The sequence below is a fragment of the Hypanus sabinus genome, chromosome 6, assembly GCF_030144855.1.
Source record: "Hypanus sabinus isolate sHypSab1 chromosome 6, sHypSab1.hap1, whole genome shotgun sequence".
Taxonomy (NCBI): Eukaryota; Metazoa; Chordata; class Chondrichthyes; order Myliobatiformes; family Dasyatidae; genus Hypanus; species Hypanus sabinus.
The window spans coordinates 56,571,199-56,594,788 of NC_082711.1; the positions used below are offsets into that span (position 1 = coordinate 56,571,199).

Sequence of the window (23,590 nt, forward strand, 5' to 3'; positions counted from 1 at the left end):
GCTCTGAGTTTTCAATCAATTTTATTTTCCAAGAGACTGTATATTCGCCAGCAGGATAGTTGGGTGGGATGGGGGGTGGGGGGTGTCTAAAGTCTCCATATTTCAATTATACCTGTAAACCAGTGTGCCGTCTCCAGTCCCATTTTCTTAAAGGGGAACGACACTTGTGGCTCGAGTCTGCCATCTGAAATACATTGATTTTGAGTATCGATAGATTTGTTAAACCTCATAAGGTGCTGCTGCTTACTGATGTACCCATGGCTGTGACTGTGAATTTCAGCAGTACTAGTCATAAACAGGAATATTTCATGATTCCCATTGGAACTGCAAGTACAGAGTTGCCATTTATCAGAGTCATTTTAACCATCATAAATATTGGTTAATTATCTTAACCATTGTAAATATTAGAACAACTTGGCTAGGGTAGAATCTACTTCTGGAGTGTGGGTTTTCAGTCCTACAAATGGGCTGTTGCCAAGTTCAAAAGATTTATTTACTTTGCTAATAGCATCTCCTTGGGTCAAACAATCCAGCCCATTCTAATCTATTTGAGTTCTCAATGAGAGAAACATTTCAGAGTCACTTTGACTAATTTTCCCCACACATGGGGAATGATTTCATCGCATGGGGAACTGCAGAGAAATACGTCATCAGTATTATTGTGATTTGCAGCCAAATGTGTCCAGCTGAATTTTATTTTAAACTGGAAGCCATATTAATCATGCTCCAATCTGAGAAAAGCTGAAGCAAAACGATGTTGTGTGATATACCTTACAGGCTATTGTGATTAGTGTATGCCAGTGATATATAAATCAGGCCTGATTGGAGTATTTAACTCCTGTTGTTTAACCATTTCATTTTCATTAATTCTTATTGGCTTTTGGTTCAAAGAAAATACCCCCATTATCCTTTTTGCACTATATAATTGATTGACATAATTATCTCTATAACAATGAACAATTGATCCAGACATATACTCTTGTGTAATATAAATTATTCTATAACTGGTTCTATATTTAGTTGAATTTTATCAGATCTGTTATGTCACAATATTTTAACTGTTACATATTGTCCAGATGCATTGTGTTATTAGATTATTGTTAACATAAAGCAGAGTTCAGTGAAATGTAATTTCCAAACAGCTAACACTTTACTTGTGGTTCTTTCTCCTGTATAGGTTGTGGTGGAACACTCCTTGGCCCTAGAGGTTCTTTTAATAGTCCTAATTATCCTTCCACCTATGACATAAATACAGACTGTGAGTGGATAATTGAGGCACCAACAGGACGAGTAATAACAATAAACTTCACAGTCTTTAATATTAATGATCCTGGTGACTGTGTCCAAAATTACTTAAGGCTGTTTGATGGACCAGATTCCAATTCACCACATGCAGGCACATACTGTGGACTGGTATGTAGAAAATGTTCTTGTTTATAAATAAAGTTTATTTTCAGTCACATTTATAACCTTATACTAAATACTAAAATCATCAATTTTGAGGAAATTGAAAACTAAATGACTGCAACTTGCCAGCAAAAGAGAAACTCTGTTCTACTCCACATTATATTTGCTTTAGTAAGTTCTGGGCCTGGGTATGCGTTAAACATAATAGTGTCCCCATCAGTATTCACTATTATTAGAGTATGATTAAATGCTGAAAATGAAGATGTTGCTGTCCAAGTTTCCCAGTTCCTCTAAAATCTTCAATGCAGCAGTCTGACCAAATTATTTGCCTTTGAGACATATAGAATAGATGAAGCTGCAGAGTTCTGGGATTATCCTCATAAACTTCCTCTGGACCTTCCACTATGCCAGCACATACTTTCTTAGATATGGGCCCAAAACTGCTCATAGTACTCCAAATGTAGTCTGACCAATGCCTCATAAAGCTTCAGCATCACATCCTTGTTTTTATATTTTAGTCCTTTCAAAGTGAATCCTAACATTACATTAGCTTTCCATACTACTAACTCAGCCCTTTTAGGGATTCCTGCACTAGGACTCCCAAGTCCCTTTGACTCCGATTTCTGAATTCCTTGACCTAAAACTCTTTTTCACTCGCAGTGATCTTGATATTACTTGATTTGCTGAGTACTTTTAGTTTTTATTTGGAATTGTTGCTGAATATCAGTTGTTTTAAATTAATGTTTATACAATAATTGCCAGGGGTAGGATATTAAAGCCTTTAAATAATCTTTGACATACTACCTGTAAGTAACATAATGCATCGGTCATCTCAAAAACCTAACCTTGTAAACCGACCAACATTTTTATGTTCCGGCATGAAGCGTAACTATAATATCCACCTGGATCTTTGAGTTGTGGGTACAAGTACTGGCCTCCTTAGTCAGGCAAAATATCCTCCTTGCATTCTGCCTATCTGGCCCTTCAACAATTTTCTAAGTTTCAATGAAATATTCTCTTATTCCTGTAAACATTAGCAAATATAGTCCCGATCTACTCTCTCCACTCCATGTACAGCAGTAGAGAGGAGATAGTAGACTAGGACTAAATTAGCTCACCCCTTCCCTGGCAGAAGTCAAATAAATTCTCCCAGTGTTTCTTCACTGCCAAAGTATACTCTTTCTTAAGTGACAAGATCAAAACTGTACACATTACTCCAAGTATAGTTTCATCAAGGCTTTATACAGTTACAACATTTGCAAATTTCTCTGGGAAACAAATCCATTCATTACAAAGGTATTTGCCCTCTAAACCATTTGCCTTCCAGATTGCCTGCTGCATCTCCATGTTAGTTTTCAGTGATGTGTCTCTTAGCACTTAATAATTACTATTGCCTATTGCGTTCACGTGTGTGTGTGTGTGTGTGTGTGTGTGTGTGTGTGTGTGTGTGTGTGTGTGTGTGTATATACACACACAATCTTCCACAATGTATTCCATCGGCCATGGTTTTGCCCTCTCACTAAGCCTGCTCTGTCCATATGCCCTGAAGCGTCCTAACGTTCTTCACCATCCTCATAATCCCACCAGATCCCTTAGACAAACTGTTGCTGCTGTGTATAGCTGGACCCAAAGCACATCACAAAACACTCTGCCAACCGGGAGTGAAAGGGTTAACATCCGAGGACTATTTGATGGCACTGGGCTTGAACTTGCTTGAGTTTAGAAGAAAGAGCAGGGATCACATTGAAACCTACAGAATACTAAAAGGCCAAGATAGAGTGGACGTGGATAGGATGTTTCCAAGTCTGTGGGCACAGTATTCGAACAGTGCAACTCCCTTTAGAACAGTGATGAGGAAGAATTTCTTTAGGCAGAGGGCAGTGAATCTGTGGAATTCATTGCAACAGACAGTTGTGGAGGCTAAGTCATTGGGAATATTTAAAGGGGAAGTTGATGGGTTATTGATTAGCAAGGGTAGAAGGCATAGGAAGAAGTCAGGAGAATAGGATTTAGAGGGAAACTAAGTCAGCCATGATCAAATGATGGACAAGACTCAAAGAACTGAGAAACCTAATTCTGCTCCTATGACTTGTGGTCTTGACCTACCATATGTCAATCTTATGGGTAAAGAAATTGCAAGGGTGAAAAGACCCTGATGGGAATTATATGCAAGCCCCTGAACAGTAGTCAGGATGTGGGATAAAAATTTCAATGGGAGATAGAAAGGGCACATAACATGATAGCTCTGGGTAGAATTTCAATATTTAGGTAGACAAGGAAAACCAGGTTGGTGCTGAATCCCAACACAGGGAATTTGTAAAATTCCGGAGTTGGCTTTTTAGAAGAAGCTTAAAGTTCAGCCCTCTAGGGGAAAGGCATTTCCAGATTGGATGTTGTGCTTGAATCAGATTTAATTAGAGAGCTTAAGATAAAGGAACCTTTGGGAGACAGTGATCATAATATAAAATTCACCCTGCAGTTTATGAGGGAGAAGATAGTCAGATGTATTATTATTACAGTGGAATAATAATTACAGAGGCATCAGAGAGGAGCTGGCCAAAGTTGATTGGAAGGGGACACTAGCAGGGATGATGACAGAACAGCAATGGCTGGAGTTTCTGGAAGCAATTCTGAAGGTGCAGAATAGATACATCCCAAATATACAGAAGTATTCAAAAGAGAGGATGAAGCAACCGTGTCTGACAAGGGAAGTCAAAGACAGCTAAAGGAAAAGAGAGGGCATATAATGTAGTAAAAATTAGTTGGGAGTTAGAGGATAGGGAAGGCTTTGAAAACCTACAGAAAGCAATTTAAAAAAGATAAGGACATAAAAGATAAAATATGAAGATAAGCTTGGCAGTAATATCAAAGAGGATACCAAAAGATTTATTAGATACATAAAGAGTAAGAGAGGTGGGAGTGGATATTGGACTGCCAGAAAATGATGCTGGAGTGGTAGTACTGGGGACAAAAAATGGTGGATGAACTTAATAAGTATTTTGTGGCAGTCCTCACTACACCAACATTATGCCAGAAATTCAAGAGTGTCAGGGGGCAGAAGTGAGTGTAATTGCTATTACTAAAGAGAAGGTCTGAAGGTAGATAAGTCAGCTGGACTAGATGGACTACACCACAGGTTTCTGAAAGGGGTGGCTGAAGAGATTGCTGGAAGCATTAGTAATGGTCTTTCAAGTATCACTAGATTCTAGAATAGTTCTGGTGGACTGCAAATGCAACTCCACTCTTTAAGAAGGGAGGAAGGCAGAAGAAAGGAAATTAGCCTGATTTATTGATTAGGAGGATGTTGGAGTCCATCATTAAAGATAAGGATTCAAGGTACTTGGAGGCACATGATAAACTAGGTCAAAGTCAGTAGACACAAAATGCTGGAAGAACTCAGCAGGTCAAGTAACATCTATGGAAAAGAGTAAAGAGTTGATGTTTCAGGCCACACCCCTTCATCAGGACTGGAAAAAAAAGATAAAAATTGAGAGGAAAAAGATGAGGGGAGGGAAGGAAGTAGTACAAGGTGATATGTTATAGATGAATCTGGGAGAGAGGGAGGGTGAAAGAATAAAGGACTGGAGAAGCAGAAACCTGACTGGAGAGTGTAGAAGTCTAGGGAAGATAGGGAAGAGGGAGGAACATCAGAGAAAGGTGATGGGCAGGTAGGCGTTAAGGTGAGAGAGGGAATTGGGAATGGGGGAATAGTGAAGGGGTGGGTGCCATTATCAGAAGTTTGGAAAATTGATGTTAATGCCATCATGTTGGAAGCTACCCAGACAGAATATAAGGTGTTGCTCCTCCAAACTGAGAGCGGCCTCATCGCGGCAGTAGAAGCAGCCACCGGGATATCTTGCTTCTTGTGGTGAATGGAGCGAAGATGCTTGACGAAGCCATCTCCCAATCTACGTGGGTCTCACCAATATACAGGAGACCACAGTGGGAGCACTGGATACAGTAGATGTCCCCAACAGACCTGCAGGTGAAGTGTCACCTCAACTGGGAGGGCTGTTTTAGGGATTGTCCACTGATCTCCATCCTGGCACTTATCCTTACAAGCAGAACAAGTGCCACACCTGTCCCTACACCTCCTCCCTCACTAACATTTGGGCTCTAAACAGTCCTTTCAGGTGGAGATTTCAAATATTTTGTTTTTCACTCTCTATCCTTTTTCATCTTTCATTTTTTTGTATTTCAGTTTATTTCACCTTCTGGGCATGATTTTTAAATTCATTAACTATTCCAGGTTACAGATTTCCAATCGGATACTGTACAGCATGCCATTGCGAATATTATGCAATCTGATTAGCCAAGGAGGTGCCGATTATTTTCTGGTGCTGATCCCCCGTAAACAGTGTCACGGAGTGATACATTTCTATTCATTGTCAGAGTTGGTGTAACTACTCAAAGAAACTCTTTGATAATGTGTTTAGTCACTGCTGACAGCACTTTTGGCCAGTGAGGACATCTCCTAGGTACTCATTCATTTCACACTATTATATCTTTTAATGTATTGGTTGTGCTTTCATAAACATCACAGTTAACTTACTATAAACAAATTGAGAATTGCATTAAAATAAGCAAACTTATTTGAAGAATAATTTAGAAAGTGAGTTAAAAACCCATGACATGGCACTCTAACACAGTCTAAAACTGAATCAAACAACATACACAAAACGCTGGAAGAACTCAGCAGGTCAGGCAGCATCTATGTAAAAAACTACAGTCGACGTTTCATGCTGGGACCTTTTGGCAGGACTAAGAGTGAACCAGACAGTTCATACGACCCTAGTTTTCTATATGCCACCAAGATTAGCATAGCCCACAGTTCCAACATTTGGAATAAATATTTTTCATCTGACACCACCCTGCCTCACATCATCTGCTGCTTAAACCTTCAAACATGTCCTTGCTACATCTTAACTGTTGCAAGGCACATCTGACATGCCCCCCTCATTTCACCCTAACTTGCACCTTTAACCCACATGCTCTTGGATTTTAAAATTCACATTCTCATTTTCAAATCTCTCTGAATAGCACTCTACTTCTGTAATCTAGAAGAGAACAACCGGCCCATTGAGCCTGCCCCGCCGTTCAATAAGATCATGGCTGATCTATCTGTAAACTCAGCTCCTGTCTTTTCCCCATACCCCTTAATTCCGCTACTATGTAAAAATCTATCAAATTGTATCTTAAATATATTTAGTGACTAAGCCTCAACTACTTCCCTGGGCAGAGAATTCCACAAATTCACCACTCTTTGGGAAAAACAGTTTCTCCTCACCTCCATCTTAAATCTTCTCCCCTGAATCTTGAGGCAATGTCTGCTAGTTCTAGTCTCACCCACCAATGGAAACAACTTTACTACTTCTATCTTATCTATCCCTTTCAAAATTGGATATGCTTCTATAAGATCCCCTCACATTCTTCTGAATTCCAGAGTATAGTCCCAGGCGACTCAATCTCTCCTCATAAATTAACCCCTTCATCTCTGGAATCAACCTGCTGAACCTCCTCTGCACTGCCTCTGAAGCCAGTATATCCTTCCTCAAGTATGGAGACCAGAACTGCACACGGTACTCCAGATGCGGTCTCACCAGGACCCTGTATAGTTGCAGCATGACCTCTCTGCTCTTGAATTCAATCCCACTAGTAATGACGGCTAACATTCCATTTGCCTTCTTAATAACCTGTTGTACCTGCAAGCCAACTTTCTGCGATTCATGCACAAGTACTCACAAGTCCCTCTGCACAACAGCATGCTGCAACCTTTCACCACTTAAATAATAATCTGCTCTTCTATTATTCCTTCCAAAGTGGATGATCTCGCATTTACCAATGTTGTATTCCACCTGCCAGACCTTGGCCCACTCACTTAACCTATCTATATCCCTCTGCAGACTCTCCACATCCTCTGTACAATTTGCTTTTCCACTCATTTTAGTGTCATCAGCAAATTGTGCTATGCTACACTCAGTCCCCTCTTCCAAATCATCAATGTACATGGTAAACAGCTGTGGGCCCAGCACCGACCCCTGTGGCACCCCACTCACCACTGACTGCCAACTGGAGAAACACCCATTTATACCAACTCTCTGCCTTCTGTTGGTTAACCAATCCACCATCCATGCCAATATACTTCCTCCGACTCCATGCATCCACATCTTACAAGTCTTTTGTGCGGCACCTTCTCGAACGCCTTCTGGAAATCCAAGTATACGACATCCACTTTAGTACAGGGGATGCTCATACATTTTATGTAAGGCCTTCCAGAAGCTATATCTGCTGTATATAACTGCCGAGGTACTATGTATGATAGAATCAAGATTACATATTGAAAAGTGCACAAAGTCCTTTCCTTCACCATGTTGAGGAAACCACGTTGGCTGTGGAACATTGGAGTCACAGTTGAGAAAAAATGGCGAATGAAGAGTCGTAGTCATTTGGCATGAAGCAGGCAATTGGTCCACACAAACAAACACCATTCACTTATACCAATCTGATGATCCCATTTTATTCTCCACACGTACCCGGCAACTCCTCTCGTTTCAACTGCTCAGGACCGATTTACAATGATGAATTAAACCACTAAACCACACACCTTTTGGGATAGAGTCATAGAACGCTACAGAACAGAAACAGGCCCTTCAGCCCTCCTAGTCCATGCTAAACTATTAATCCGCTGAGTCCCACCGACCTGCACCTGGACCATAGCCTACCGTAACCCTCCCATCTGTGTACCCATCCAAATGTCTATTAAATGTTGAAATCAAACCTAAATCCACCACTTCCACTGGCAGCTTGATCCACACTTTCAATACCATGAATGAAGACGCTCCCCTCACGTTCCTTTTAAACAATTCACCTTTCATATTTAGCCCAGGACCTCCTGATGTAGTCTCACCCAACTTGTTTTTACCCTATCTATACCCCTCATACTTCTGTATACCTCCAACAAATCTCCCCTCATTCTCCTACACTTTAGTGAATGAGGTACTAACCAGAATTCGGGATGTGAAAGGAAACCAGAGAAAACCCATGTAGTCACAGGGAGAATATGCCAACTCCACAGATGGCATCTTAGGTGAGGTCTCTGCTAATGTGGGTAGAGAAGATGAGATATTTACTTCTGGGTGACCAGTCATATTAAGGGAAGTGCAACATCAAGTTGGACATAAGATTACCTGTGGAGGTATCAGGCACATACTGTTCACACATGGGGCGACAGGGGAGGTGGAGGCACTTGTAGGTTGGCAATACTATCAGGACCCATAACAGCATTGTGAGAAAATTACTAGTAGTACCTCTCTGCTAGCAGATTGGCAGCAGACTGTAGTTCCCTGTAGTTAACACAAGAATAACTTGAGGTTTAAAGGAAGCATTGAAAACAATTCCGAGTGTCCCATCTGCCCTCCCCTGTAAAACAGAGCATGCACACAACTAAACTGAAAAACACAGGAGGGGTTCACATCTATGGGCAAATGATAAGCAGGGAATAGTGCTGAATTTTTTTTTAAGTATCTAGATCTCTCAACCATCAGCCTCAGAACCCAAATGAGATTGCCATGTTGAGTTTGGAAGTTTTGATTCCTTTTTTCAAGTGACTTCAAGATATATATTGGACATATCACTGTGAATGTGTGGGGGTGTTCTTCCACATACCCACCAAAGGGCCCAACTGCATACAGCGACTAGCTTTCAGATTAAATTCCACAATATAGTAGTTAAAACACTGCACTGTGCAAATTGCAAACATGAGGAAATCTGCAGATGCTGGAATTTCAAACAACACACACAAAGTGCTGGTGGAACACAGCAGGCCAGGCAGCTTCTATAAGGAGAAGCACTGTCGACATTTCGGACCAAGACCCTTCGTCAGGACTAACTGAAAGGAAAGATAGTAAGAGATTTGATAGTAGTGGGTGGAGGGGAAAATGTGAAATGATAGGAGAAGACCAGAGGGGATGGGATGAAGCGGGGAGCTGGAAGGGTTATTGGCAGAAGTGATACAGAGCTGGAGAAGGGAAATGATCATGGGACGGGAGGCCTCGGGAGAAAGAAGGGGGGAGGGGGGAAAGCACCAGAGGGAGATGGAGAACAGGCAGGGTGATGGGCAGAGAGAGAGAGAGAGAGAGAGAAAAAAACTAAATATGTAAGAGATGGGGTAAGAAGGGGAGGAGGGGCATTAACAGAAGTTAGAGAAGTCAATGTTCATGCCATCAGGTTGGAGGCTACCCAGCCGGTATATAAGGTGTTGTTCCTCCAAACCGAGTTTATCCAAAGTTTATCCAATTGTAACCTCACATATTTTCCACAGATGTTATAAGCATTTGTGGTCTTGACTGAATGATTTTAAAATATAAAACTTAGATAAAAACAAAATGTTTGATAGAGTATGTCTGTGGAAATAAGACTAAAATTATAAGAATCATTTATGTTTGAGTAAATTAGCTTAATGGAGTTCTTGTTCAAAGCTGGACTGTGAATATCATGAGATTGGAAGAGATGGCATTTACTAATTTTTTTGTTTGTTCATTGAGTAGTATGTGATCAGTAAGATCACAGAGTGCGTTCATACTCATGCTGTCTTTATTCATAATTTTCTTACAGGGAAAAAACATTGCTCCTTTCATTTCTGCATCTCATCATGTGTTTGTGAAATTCCATGCTGAAACTGTGGCTAAACCATCTGGATTCAGAATAACTTGGACGAGTTCAATGGATTTGTGACGAATAAATTATCACACAAAACATGTATCAGATTACCATCATTTTATTGAACTTAAATTGTTTGAATAAAAATTGTGAAGTAAATAATTTGAGTGTTGGCCAAAGAAAAATTTGTTCACAAATCTAGCTTTACATTAGTTACAAGTGTGAAATAATACTTCATTTGAAGCAAGACTAGTGCTTTTTATGATGCCATTTCGAGAATGTTATTCTAAATAATACAATGTTAATGTTACTTTAGAAGGAAAACAGAACAAGAGAGAATAAAGGAATCAGACACATGACAAAATTTATATGTAAACTTTAGGAGTAAATTAATGACAGTAATTTGCTTAAGGGAAAATGGATATTACAGTCTATTAGTTGAAAAGAATTTCAGCTTAATTTTTTGGAATGCAATATTATGTATGTAAAATTGGAATGAACTTTCCTCAATACTGGCAAATTTTTTTATGTTAAAATAAAGTTTTGACTGAGTATTACAATGATTAATAAAGAGAATCATTTTATGAATGGTTACCACAAGTATTATTTGTATCAATGTCTAATAACAAGTCTATGAAAAGAAAATGAAAAAATTGCCAGCATGTATTTAGATTTTAATATGGTTTTCTTTGAAGGGATAAAATGAATATTGTGTCATTGTTGGAAACCAGAATTCTAAGTCAGATAACACAGATTTTTCTCAGTAGCAGTGTTCTAATGAGCAGGTTGATGGATGTCCTTAGATCTGAATATATTTCTATGTTTCATAGTTATGCATGAAGTATGAAGCAAACAGTCTGCTGTTCTTGGGGGGGGGGGAGGAAGGAAGGAATGAATTGACTGCAGGAGTTTAAAACAAAGATCTAGATCAGTAATTGAAGGAAACCAAGCCAAGGATGCACCAACACTGCCCAGTCCCTTTGTGCCAGACACATCCAGAGAGGTTTTATTGATCCGCTGAGAAAAAGAAGCAGCAAGTCTCAGGAGGTTAGGAAAGAAGAGATAACTGAAACATGAAGGGCAGAGATTGTCTTTACAGTGGAAGAGCTGTATGGCCCCAGGTGAGACAGTTATTATTGGAACATAAAAATATCCATTGACTATTCAGTCTCTTAAACCAGACACTGTTCAATTAAATTTTTGACGAAGATTTATCAAACTTCTTTTATCCTTGGTTCATCCATTTCTTTGATGCCCTTATCCAATAAAGATCTGTCAACATGCTGACATGAAGCCTTTTTCTCTATTTCTATCATCACTGATGATTACAATAAAGTTAAATAAAAAATCAAGATTCAAGGTTGTTTAATATCACTTCCAGTACACAAGTGTAAAGGAGAACGAAATAATTGTAACTCCAGATCTGGTGCAGCACAAAAAAACACAATGAATACACATAAATAAATATTCATGTTTTGATTAATTGAAAACATCAAATTAAAAAAAATACTTAAACTTACCTCTGAAATAAAGGTCAGCTGTGTGATGAGCTGCTAAGGTCGGTATAAAGCAGAGGGACCTGATAAAAAGTACAAGCAGATCAGCTACTTAGGAGATGCCCTTGGACTTGAAGACAAGACCAGGGCCAAAGCAAGATGTAAGATACGCTGGTGCCCTGAAACAGTGCTACTTCCATTATTGTGCTCTTGATCCTGGAGTCTCAGTCCCTGTGGATTAAAATTACATTTGCTTGAATTCTGCGTGCAGTGCTAGGGACCAGGTGCTCCTGCAGCAACAATCCCAGCACTAGACGGCTTGATGTGGACCGAGCCATCAAAGTAATGTGTAGAGGCAGCCTATTATGAGCTTTTTTTGGTGATGATTTAGTTAGTCCACACATTCCTGGAACCAAATGTGAGTGCATCTAACCTCCTATGATGCCAACAGTGAGAGCTGCTGTTGGGTAGGCCAGAGCAAGCAGTGAGGCCTTTCATTGCCGCGATGTGGGAACCTGGGCAGCACCCTAGCTGGTGCAGTGAATGCAGATATTAAAGGGAACTGACAGCACCTCCTCCACGTGATAGCAAACTGTCAAATGCAATGGAAGGTGTTGTGACCCCCTCTCCTTGCCTGGATCTCCCTGGCCAGGAGATCTCTCTATGGAAATGAGCTCAGTGGTGATTGCTGCAGGACAGCCAGTGGAGGGATGAAATAAACAGCACTGTCAGTGACATACCTCTTCAAAGATGCTCCCAAGGTTGTGATAGACCATACAAACACAGGATGGATTTCCCAGCTACTACAGGCATCATCTGCCATGTAGGAACTCAACATTGTCACTTCCTTTGCATCTTTTAGAGAAATCTGAAAGGTTGAGTTAAATACCCTGGTTTACTACCTCAGTTCACCTATGTTTTTACTTAAACATCTAACTCTGGTGGCTACAATTCTGACTTGTAAACAGCTTAGATTACAAACAGTTCTTAGGAATGGAGCCCTGTCATAACCTCGAGAGGATCTGTATATAAAATGCAATTGTGATCCCATTTTATGATGGTTTCAATGATGTTCTCATTTGTAGGAACACAAACTGAAGATGACTGACCTGCTGCGACTCCCAACTTTCAAAATATGCTGTTGTGCACCTGCCGTATCTGTCAGTGTGTCCCAGACCAACTTTACTGTTTGCAGCAGTCACACTCGAGAGTCTCCTGCCCAGTACAATTTCCACAGGCCAGGCAGCATCTATAGGAAGAAGTACAGTCGACATTTCGGGCCGAGACCCTTCATCAGGAGACTAACTGAAAGAAAAGATAGTAAGAGATTTGAAAGTAGGAGGGGGAGGGGGAGATCCAAAATGATAGGAGGGGGTGGGGTGAAGCTAAGAGCTGGAAAGTTGATTAGCAAAAGGGATACAGAGCTGGAGAAGGGAAAGGATCATGGGACAGGAGGCCTAGGGAGAAAGAAAGGAGGAGGGGAGCACCAGAGGGAGATGGAGAGCAGGCAAGGAGTGATTGCGAGAGAGGCAGAGAGAGAAAAAGAGGGAATAAAGGGTGGGGTGGATAAATAAATAAGGGAAGAGGTAAGAAGGGGAGGAGGGGCATTAACGGAACTTAGAGGAATCAATGTTCATGCCACTATGGATTCCAGACCTAATCATTTCCCCTCTGCAACCACTCTCCTCCATCTAGCAGAATTAGTCCTCACTCTTATTAATTTCTCCTTTAGCTCCTCCCACTTCCTCCAAACCAAAGGTGTAGCCATGGGCACCTGTATGGGTCCCAGTTATGCCTGCCTTTTTGTTGGCTTTGTGGAACAGTCCACGTTCCTAGCCTATACGGGTATCCGTCCCCCTCTTTTCCTTCGCTAGATCGATGACTGCATTGGCGCTGCCTCCTGCACGCATGCTGAGCTCGTTGACTTCATTAACTTTGCCTCAAACTTTCACCCTGCCTTCAAATTTACCTGGTTCATTTCCGAGATGCAATAACCTCTTACTGCCATTTAGGGAGGCAAGTTCTATCCAGCTACTAAAACTCATCGTCTAAAAGACTTTGCTGCAAAAAAATGGCTCACCAAGAAAGAAAAATGTGGTTATTTGTCTTCACAAAGTAATTTAATCTAAGAAAACATAGTTTAAAAATCTCAGTTTGTGAATACCAATTCTGGTGTGGGAGGGTAGGGGAAGGTGGGCATTACATCTCATTCATGACAATCTTGAAATCTTGTACAATTTGCTCAAATTTCTGCAAATATTGAAGTGCTCTTTGTGTAAGAATATACTCTGGATATTAATAATTTCACAATGATTAAATAAGTTACAGAAAAAATTGCAATCAGAATATAACATGCACCCCATCCTATTTATGAAGCCCTGGCTACTTATTCCAAACAGACAAAACTATCCGAAATTTAACACTTTAAATTTCATATTACCAATTCCTACATTGCATTCTTGAGAGTTAACTTAAGGAATTCCTTAAGAATTCCCATTAACAAACATCTCCTAAATGTGATAATAACATCCTATATTCACTATGATTTACCAAAATGATTTTCTGAGATTTGATAAAGGGGGCACAGTAGCACAACACTTTATAGTACAGGCGACCCAGGGTCATTGCTGCTGCTGCCCTCGAGGAGCTTGTACATTCTCCCTGTGACTGTGTGGGTTTTTCTGGGTTCCCGAGTTTCCTCCCACAGTCCAAACATGTACCAGTTGGTCGGTTAATTGTTCATTGTAAATTGTCCTGTGATTAGGCTCGGAATAAAGATTGCTGGGCTGCATGACTCAAAGAGCTGGAAGGGCCTATTCCACTGATATCTCAGTAAGTAAATTAATTAATCACTAAATAGCTGGACAGATAGATATTAAGGGAACAGTTCATTATGTCTTCTTTGAATAAAAGAATACACATCACTTTGTAAAGTTTTAGAAACCAAATCAATCCCAGATTATGTCATACCTAGGATCATTTTAGTAAAATATAGTGAATGTATGAATTATTCAATTATTATCACATTTAGGATTTGTTCATTAATAGGAAATGAGCAGATTCTTTAGGAATTCATAAAAAAGAAATATCATAAAGAAGCACATTTTTAGATTAATATAAATAATAAACATGGGCATAAATATTTAATTCTCCTGTTATTGACTGCATTTATTGAATTTATTTATGTTATGTCATTGGGGATGTTTATTTTTCAAGCTTGGCAGGTTACGGAGCTGTATCTGGGTTTTTCCGTAACCGAACACAATTCTTCCTGCACAACATATACTGAAAATCCTATATTTATTCAAATTTACAATGTATAAGAAACATAATAATTTTAAAATGTGTGTTTCATTACACCTGTCCCAATTATTCCCTAATTCTTTCACCCAAAGGCTATCATTGATTTTGAGGATTATAGGTATATTCACACTTTGTAGAAAGTGCAAATAGGTGATAACAAATTCTCAATTACATCTCTCACCATTGTCACTGAATTTATTCTCTGATGAGCTACTGCTTTAGAAACAATAAAACGTGTTAACAAACACAAGAATAGAGTAAATAACATTTTAGAAAAAGAACTGAATCGTGTACTCCTCCAAACTGACATTACCTGTTATAAAAGATAATTACTATTGTCAGACAAAAGTAGCAAGCTGCAAGATTTTAACAGGAAACATACATTCTTGTCATTATTTACAGAGAAATGCTGTGGGGGGGGGGGGGGAGAAACAGAAAATGCATTTTGTAGTTTCTGATAATGCAGCTATTCTATGTCAGCTTATCAGTACACAGGGACAAAACCATGACACTTCCAGCAATGTGAGGTGACTGAAAGCAGGAGTCAGTACCTTTGTTCTCAGATGTAAACAGGCAGGGCCGCTGTCAATCCCTGACCGCTGTTCATTTTGTTAAGTAGTAATAGGAAGTCAGCTTTACTCCATCTCTTGAAAAGAGAACTGTATCACATCTGTACAATGATTTAGGACTTTACAATAAATGCAGCATTTCACACCTGTATCAGTTAAAACACTGAGACAGTTTTAGAGCCATAAATTTAATATAACTACAGCTCAGAAGATTCTAGAAACTAATAATGTTTAGATCCTTCTGCTAACATTAACAATATTGAGCTAAGATATTTGAAAATATCAGCAGGAATGAAAATATGAACTAATCTAATAAAATAAGGGAAAAGAAGCTGCAGCTGAAGGAAAAAGCTACAAATGAACAGACAATGGTTATTTCCAACTTCCTTCATTTCAATAAAATAATTTATTACTCTGTTCACTTTATTGTTGTTAGGCTGAAATCTGAAAAAGAACTTTACATGTTTTGGACTTTAATTACACCCGACTATACAAACTGTTTATTCTTTCTCCTACCCATGTATGTTTTCATGTCCTTGCTGATGTTTATACTTGGGCTTTGCAAACATTGGCTTCATTTCTGAAAGGCTTCTAACACACATCTGTTCCTGTCAAAAATAACCAAGTGCTAAAATTGGAGCCACTTCAAATTATCAGCAGCGCTGAGAAAATTGACCTTTCTGCATCAAGAAGGTTGTATGGCGGATAGGAAAGACTTACACAGTTGTTTATTGCTGGAACAGAGAGAAGACAACAACAAGGAGTTTTAGGCTGTACACTTTCTTCCCCCTTATGTGGTCTCCAGGGTCCTACAGCGAAAAGGTTCAATCATGTGTCTGCCTAGAAAGGTAAGCAATGCTTCCTATCTGAAATAGCAAGCAGAAGTCTAATATTTAGCTCCCAATACCAAATTGTAATTATTTTAAAATAAATGTTTGTCAATGTGAAATGTGAAGTATAAGTACAGAAGCTGAGATGTCTTGTTTAAGGTTCCAGTATTAATTATGTTTTGATTAAAAAAGACACTATGGTCTTCTAAACGTCAGTTTATTTTTTGAGCAAAGATTTCATTCAAGGCACGTGGACTGAGAGGCATGATACTCTACATTTGTATACTACCATTCAGGTTGCCCACGGTACCCTGCAGCCGCAGAATTCCTTTTGAAATGTATTACTACTTAACGTAGTCAGCATTTAACTGGGTGCAACAATATTCTAAGTAAAAGAAACAACCAGTTGAGTGATAATTTTGCTCGGTAACAGAAGAACTCCGATGCTCTTTGCCAAATAAAATAATAGATTTGTTTATTTCCATCCGAAATCCCTAGCAGAGCCTGAATTTGACACTTCATTGGAAGAACAGAAACTCTGACAATGTAGATTATCCTCAGTACAATATTCAAATTTCTACTTATTGCTTGAGCCCACAACCTCTGATCACAGGACAGAATACTCTCACAGAGGCAGTGCGATTCAAAACGTTCTGACTTCAACTGAATATCACAAATGTTGTGATACTTCTTAATCTACTTCTTCGAAGATAATAATATGAACTCCTGAATGGTCAACCCAAATTTTCTGAAATTGTAGCTTCTGGCTCTGGACAATCCAGATAAAGGAACCATCCCGTATCGACAGAAACACTTGATGTACTTCAATGAGATCACCTCTCATTCTTCTAACCCTTAGTGAGTGTGGACACAGTATACTCACAGAACTCACTCCTCACAGGACAATCCCACCTTCCTGAGAAGCAGTTTGGTGAATTTTCACTCCAGTTGTTCTATCGAAAATATATTCTTCCTTTTGGTGAGGAGATCAGACGCAATATTCCAGTTACAGTCTCATAGAACACTACAACAGAGAAAACAGGCCATTCAGCCCTTCTAGTCCGTGCTAAAACTTTATTCCGTTAGTCCGATTGACCTGCACCCAGTCCATAACCCTCCAAACCTCTCCCATCCGTGTACCTATCCAAAAAATCATCACTGATCAGGGTTTTAAAAAGGTCAAAACATGGTAGCTCTAGTCTCATACTCATATTTTCCTGTAATAAAGGACAACATTTACCTTCTTAAACATTTGCTGTATATGCACATTAACTTTTAGTGATACATTCAGAAGGACATTCAGGCCATTTTGAACACCAACATCTTTCACTCTGACACCAGTTTTGAAATATGTAATACTTTTCTATTTATTCAATTATTGTTAATATTCACATTATTGCACTTGACATTCACACTACAGGTCCTTCATCTTTCATTTCTGTCTCCTATTCAGTTAGCCTGCCTATATTCTTCTGAAGCCATTCTGTATCTTCCTCATAACTCATACTGCAATCCAACTTCAAATTGTTAACAAAGATGGATGTGTTACACATGGTCCCCTGATTGAAGTCACTGAAAATGTGGTCCATTCATTCAAATCACTGACATATCTTGTGAATAGCTCAGGCCCCAGCACTGATTTCCAAGGCACCTCACTGGATACAGCTTCCCAACCTAAAAGAGATTTTTTTTATTCTAAGGGTCTGATTTTCTCAAGCCTAAGTCTTCCAATTTAGTTAGAAAATATATTGTATAACACCTTATTGAAATCCTTCCTAAAGTCCAATTCAGATCCGCTGGTTGCTGTTATCCATTCAGTGACTTATTAAAGTAAAAAAAAACCTCAAGTATTTGTCACATGTAACTCCCTTTCATAGATCCAATGTTAACTCTCCTATTCCTATCATTATTTTCTAATTGTTCTATTATAGCCTCACTAAGAAATTCAATAATTTTCCCAATCACCAATATTGGGTAACCAAATGGGAATTCCCCATTTTCCTTCTCCCTTCTTCTTTTAACTAGAGGAGGTTTTATCTGTTACCCTTCATTCTATGGGAACCATTCTAGAAACTATAGAAATTTGAAAGCTCCACGATCTTCTTTAATATTCCTGTATATGCATTCAGAAATACAGCATTCAATAATATCTTATTTCTCCCTATAGTTAAGTTGATTGGAGATGTACTCATATTTTTATATCCACTATCCCTTCCTAATAGACTCTGGTTGCCATTATCTAATTTTGTAACCCAGCACTAGGGGTTGTCCTTTGTGTAAACGTCATAAATTCCCCTGAACTTGATTTACCACCACTGCAACCAAAATATTTAATTTTTCGAACACAACCAATGTGCCTGGTGATTGTATATTTAATGGGTACTAAACATTGTTACTGCTTTTGCATAATATACAATACATGTAGTGCTGAAACAGCTAATCTGTCCAACTGGAAAATGTTGGGTTTTCCATTGACTTCAGTAGACCAATTTGATTGCCACACCACTGTAAAGACAGCAAATTTGTGAAACAAACAGACCAGTTTTGTGCCTGCCACACTATCCCAAAGTCATTGAATTCTCCAGTTGCATACTGAACTGCATCCGCTGCCTGACAAATTGTTACCATACTAGACCCCAAGTGCTTTTATAGTGCTGACCCAAGCTTGACTCACCATAGAAATTAGTTTCAGAGCCATCGATAGCACAGGTTATCAAATCAATGGCAGCAAATCTATTTACCACCTCCAATGGGATCCCACCGCCAAGCACATCTTTCCCTCCCCCAGCCACTTTCTGCTTACCACAGTGATCATTCCCTACACGATTCCCTTGTCCATTCGTCCCTCCCCACTGATCTCCCTCCTAGTACTTATCCTTGCAAGTGGAACAAGTTCTACACCTGCCCCTATACCTCCTCCCTCAACAGTCCCTAAACAGTCCTTCCAGGTGAGCCAACACTTCACCTGTGAGTCTGTTGGGATCTTTTTTTTTATTACTGTGCTCAGTGCTCCCAGTGTGGCCTCCTGTACATCGGTGAAACCCAATGTAGATTGGAAGGTAGCTTTGCCAAGCATCTACGCTCCGTCCACCAGAACAAGCAGGATCTCCCAGTGGCCACCCATTTCAACTTCCCATTCCGATATGTCCATCCATGGACTCCTCCACGGTCGCGATGAGGCCACACTTAGGTTGGAGGAACAACACCTTATATTCCCTTTGGGTAGCCTCCAACCTGATGGCATGAACATCAATTTCTCAAACTTTCAGCAATGGTCCCCAACCCACCCCCCTTTCCTTTACCCATCCTCTTTTCCCTCTCTCACTTCAGCTCACCAATCAATTTCCCAGCTCTTTACTTAATCTCTCCCCTTTCAGTTTCACCTATAACCCGGTGGCTCTCTCTCCCCTTCTCTTACCTTTTAAATCTACTCCTCAGCTTTTTTTCTCAAGTCCTGCCAAAAGGTTTTGGCCCAAAACATCAACTGTACTTTTTCCCATAGATGCTGCCTGACCTGCTGAGTTCCTCCAGCATTTTGTCTGGCTGAGGTGACCAGGAGCCTGTAGTTGGTGTATGCCATGACCAGCCGCTCAACGCAAATCATGATGGTGGATGTCAGAGCAACTGGGCCACAGTCATTAAGGCACATTACCTTCTTTTTCCTAGCTAGTTGGATGATAATGTTCTTCCTAAAACACGTGGGAACCTTAGAATGAAGTAGGGAGAGATTGAAACTATTTTCCTTTCCATAGAGACAACTAACCTACTGAGCATTTCCAGCATTTTGAGTTTTTATTTTGGATTTCAAATATCATCAGTTTCCTTTTTATTCCACAATGATCTGTATTTCAAATTATTGGCACATTATCATTGCACCATCATTATATAGTTATACTAAAATTATCTATTTATTACAAATAATCATATTGTAATCATTGTAGAAGGTACTAACAGTGCAGATTCTTTGCACCAAACTCACAAAAAGGAAAGTTTTGAAAGTAAACAAGCACCAAAGACCTGTAATCAAAATTTATTTGGGGGGGGGGTACGGTAGCACAGTGCTATTACAACACCAGGAACCCGAGTTCAATTCTACCACTTTCGACAAGGAGTTTGTGAGTTCTCCCCATAACTCTGTGCGTTTCTTCCAGATGCACCAGTTTCCTTCCAGGTTACAAAGACAGAGGTTATGAGGTTTATCGGTCACATGGGTGTAATTGGGTTATGCCGGGTTATTGGACTGGAAGGAGTTGTCACTGGGCTTTATCTCTAAATAAATAAGCTTTGGGAGGCACCTCGCAGGAATTTTTAAGTATCTGATAGTGGGTTGGGGAGAATTTACTTCAAACGAGACAACAGTATGTAAATCAAAGCTTGGCATGAAGAACTGTCCACCATCAAAATAAATCTCAACAGAATGGATGAGAAGCTTTAGCTTCACTGCTGAAAGAGTTAAATTCCACTGTGTCTTTGATGTAGTTTCAGGGCAGTTAGTCAGTAATTGCATAATGGGTATTAAATCAAAGAACGTATATATCAGTATTGGAAAGTTAGTATTGACCGGACTAAAGAAATCTATTATACTGTGAAGGTTAATGAGATGAAGGCAACAATTAATCTCATTTGATCAATTATATTGATGTAGCAATTCAGAACAGATAAATACATAAATAGATACAAAAGCTCATCAGTTCACTATGTTTAATTTCTCCATTCAATTTTGACAGAAGACAACAGACCGTTGGTATACAACCTGAGAAGCTCAAAATCTGTCCCTACCACTCAACCAAAATAGGCATCCATTAGTCTCGAGAGGCCATGGATTTGCACCTTGGAAAGTTTCCAGGGCGCAGGCCTAAGCAGGTTTGTACGGGAGACTGGTAGTTGCCCATGCTGCAAGTCTCCCCTCTCCACGCCACCGATGCTGTCCAAGGGAAGGGCAAGGGCCGATACAGCTTGGCACTGGTGTTGTCGCAGAGCAATGTGGGTTAAGTGCCTTGCTCAAGGACACAACACACTGCCTTGGCTGAAGCTCGATCTAGCAACCTTCAGATCACTAGACCAATACCTTAACCACTTGGCCACAATACTTGCATTTATTCTATTATAACATCTCAGGCTAATATGCATGAGAAGTTTGTTTGACATATAGAAGATTTTAATTCAAACTCACTTTTAACGTTATTAACCTTTGACATTCCTTATTTGATGGACTCATTGGGATTAATTAATTCCTCTGTAAACAAGCAGAGATCGTGTTGTTTGACTGATTTGCACCGGTTCTTTTCAATGCATGCTTCATGTCTGCTCAGTGGACTAATGAAGAAGTTCAATGGTTTATTGCCTTAGTGGGGGGGGGGGGTGCAATATCATAAGTGGCTGGAAACTACTTCAAATGGTGCAGACATCTGAAAGGAACTGGTAATGTAGCAGTAACAAATACTGCAAGTGTTCTTCTACTTGGTCAGACTTGAGAGACATTTGAAACTGGCCACACACAACGGGAAGAGGACCTTTATATTTATCCACACCACACTGGAGTGATAGAAGCTAGGAAGCCCTCCAGATAGTTGTGAACAGAAATAGCCTTTCTAATCAACGCAAAATCTTGGGAAACAGTTCCACAAAATGTTACATTTTACATGATCAAGGTGCAAAGTGCCTTCAAGTGTCTCACCCCAGCAACTGCACTATTTTCTGACAGCCGTTCATTGATCTATGTCCTCTATAACTCAAGCCTCACATCTAATTTTCATGGGTTCATCTCATTCCCACATGTTATAAATATTTCGCCCGTACTTCCAGTTTCTACACACTCACATCTATTCAGATATGGCAGGTATGTAACTCAAATATAACTGGAAATACCCACTAATAAATGAGCAAAAAAAACCCCAAGGTGTGACTCAGTGGGTCAGGCAGGACTGATGCATGGATTCAATGCAAAATGTGGGCTAACCTTTTGCCTCCACAGGTGATCCCTGAACTGCAATTCCTCCAGCAGCTGGCTTTTTGCTCTGGATCCTAGCACCTGTAGTCTCTTGTGCACTCACTAATACACATACAGAATAAAGTAGAGCAGGATGTGGAAGCTTTGTTGAAGGTACAGAAGGTGATTACCAGAATGCTGCCTTGTTTAGAATGCATCTGCTAGAAAGAGAGTTTGGACAAATTTAGCTTGTTTTCTCTGCAGAGACAGAAGCCAAGGGGAGACGTAGATAGAGCAGGCAGCAGTTTCCTTTTACCCAGGGTGAAAATGCCTGGTGTGAAGCATGCTTTTAAAGTGAGAGACTGTAGCGATGTACGACACACAGCGCTGAAATAACGACACGCAGTCAGAAAGTCGTTTCGAGACTAGTTTATTCAAACCTCGCGGTGCTGGTATTTAAATCCCTAGCGCCCACCCTCTCCGGACGGAAATGACATCAGAGGTGCATTACCAAAGTCCCTCCCCGCACGCTGGCTATTTGTGAGCCGGTTCGCCTGCGCAGAGAGTGGGTCGCCACATAACCGCGCACCCCCCCCCCCAGAACCGGCGATACACCCCCCCCAATGTCCAGAGTCTGGATCAGCCTCTGTTTGGGAGGTCTGCCTCTGCGCCACGGAGCCTGAACCACGACCGGCTGCACCAAGTCCACATGGGCTGGTTTGAGTTGGCCCAAGATGAAAAACTCCTCTTTCCCCCAAATGTCCAGAATGTATGTGGACCCGTTGTTGTTGATCACCCTGAACGGCCCCTCGTACGGCCACTGTAGCAGCGCCCGGTGTCTGCCCCTTCGTACAAACACAAACTTACAGTTTTGCAGTTCTTTGGGTACATGGGTCGGGGTCGGTCCGTGCTGTGAAGCTGGTACGGGGGCCAGGTTGCCGACCCTTTCGCGTAGTCTGTTCAGGACTGCCGTGGGTTATTCCTCCTGCCCCCCTGGGGCTGGTATGAACTCTCCCGGGACGGCCAGGGGTGCGCCGTACACCAACTTGGCAGACGAGGCGTGCAGATCCTCTTTGGGTGCTGTACGAATTCCAAGCAGGACCCCGGGAAGCTCGTCCATCCAGTTAGGTCCTCTCAGGTGGGCCATGAGAGCTGATTTCAAGTGACGGTGGAAGCGTTCCACCAGTCCGTTAGACTGTGGGTGGTAGGCAGTTGTGCGGTGTAGCTGCATTCCCAACAGGCTGGCCACAGCTGACCACAGGCTGGAGGTGAACTGGGCTCCTCTGTTGGAGGTAATGTGGGCCGGTACCCTGAAGCGTGCTACCCAAGTTGCAAGCAGTGATCAGGCGCAGGAATCAGCAGATGTGTCGGTGAGCGGGACCGCCTCTGGCCACCTTG

General features: G+C 40.6%; 1 protein-coding gene and 1 long non-coding RNA gene across 2 annotated transcripts in view; one reads left to right on the forward strand and one right to left on the reverse strand.

Moving 5' to 3' along the window:
• Nucleotides 1-11,341, forward strand: part of cubn (cubilin (intrinsic factor-cobalamin receptor)) — a 359,402-nt gene extending 348,061 nt beyond the window's left edge. The window contains exons 59-60 of the mRNA XM_059971453.1: nt 1,178-1,413; nt 10,021-11,341. Of these exons, the coding sequence (XP_059827436.1) occupies nt 1,178-1,413; nt 10,021-10,140 (356 nt within the window). The 3' untranslated portion in view covers nt 10,141-11,341. The remainder of the gene's footprint in view (nt 1-1,177; nt 1,414-10,020) is intronic.
• Nucleotides 11,342-17,149: 5,808 nt separating this feature from the next.
• LOC132395487 (uncharacterized) overlaps nt 17,150-23,590 on the reverse strand; it is a 29,225-nt gene continuing 22,784 nt past the window's right edge. Inside the window, exon 3 of the long non-coding RNA XR_009512630.1 lies at nt 17,150-17,287. This is a non-coding gene — a long non-coding RNA (uncharacterized LOC132395487). The remainder of the gene's footprint in view (nt 17,288-23,590) is intronic.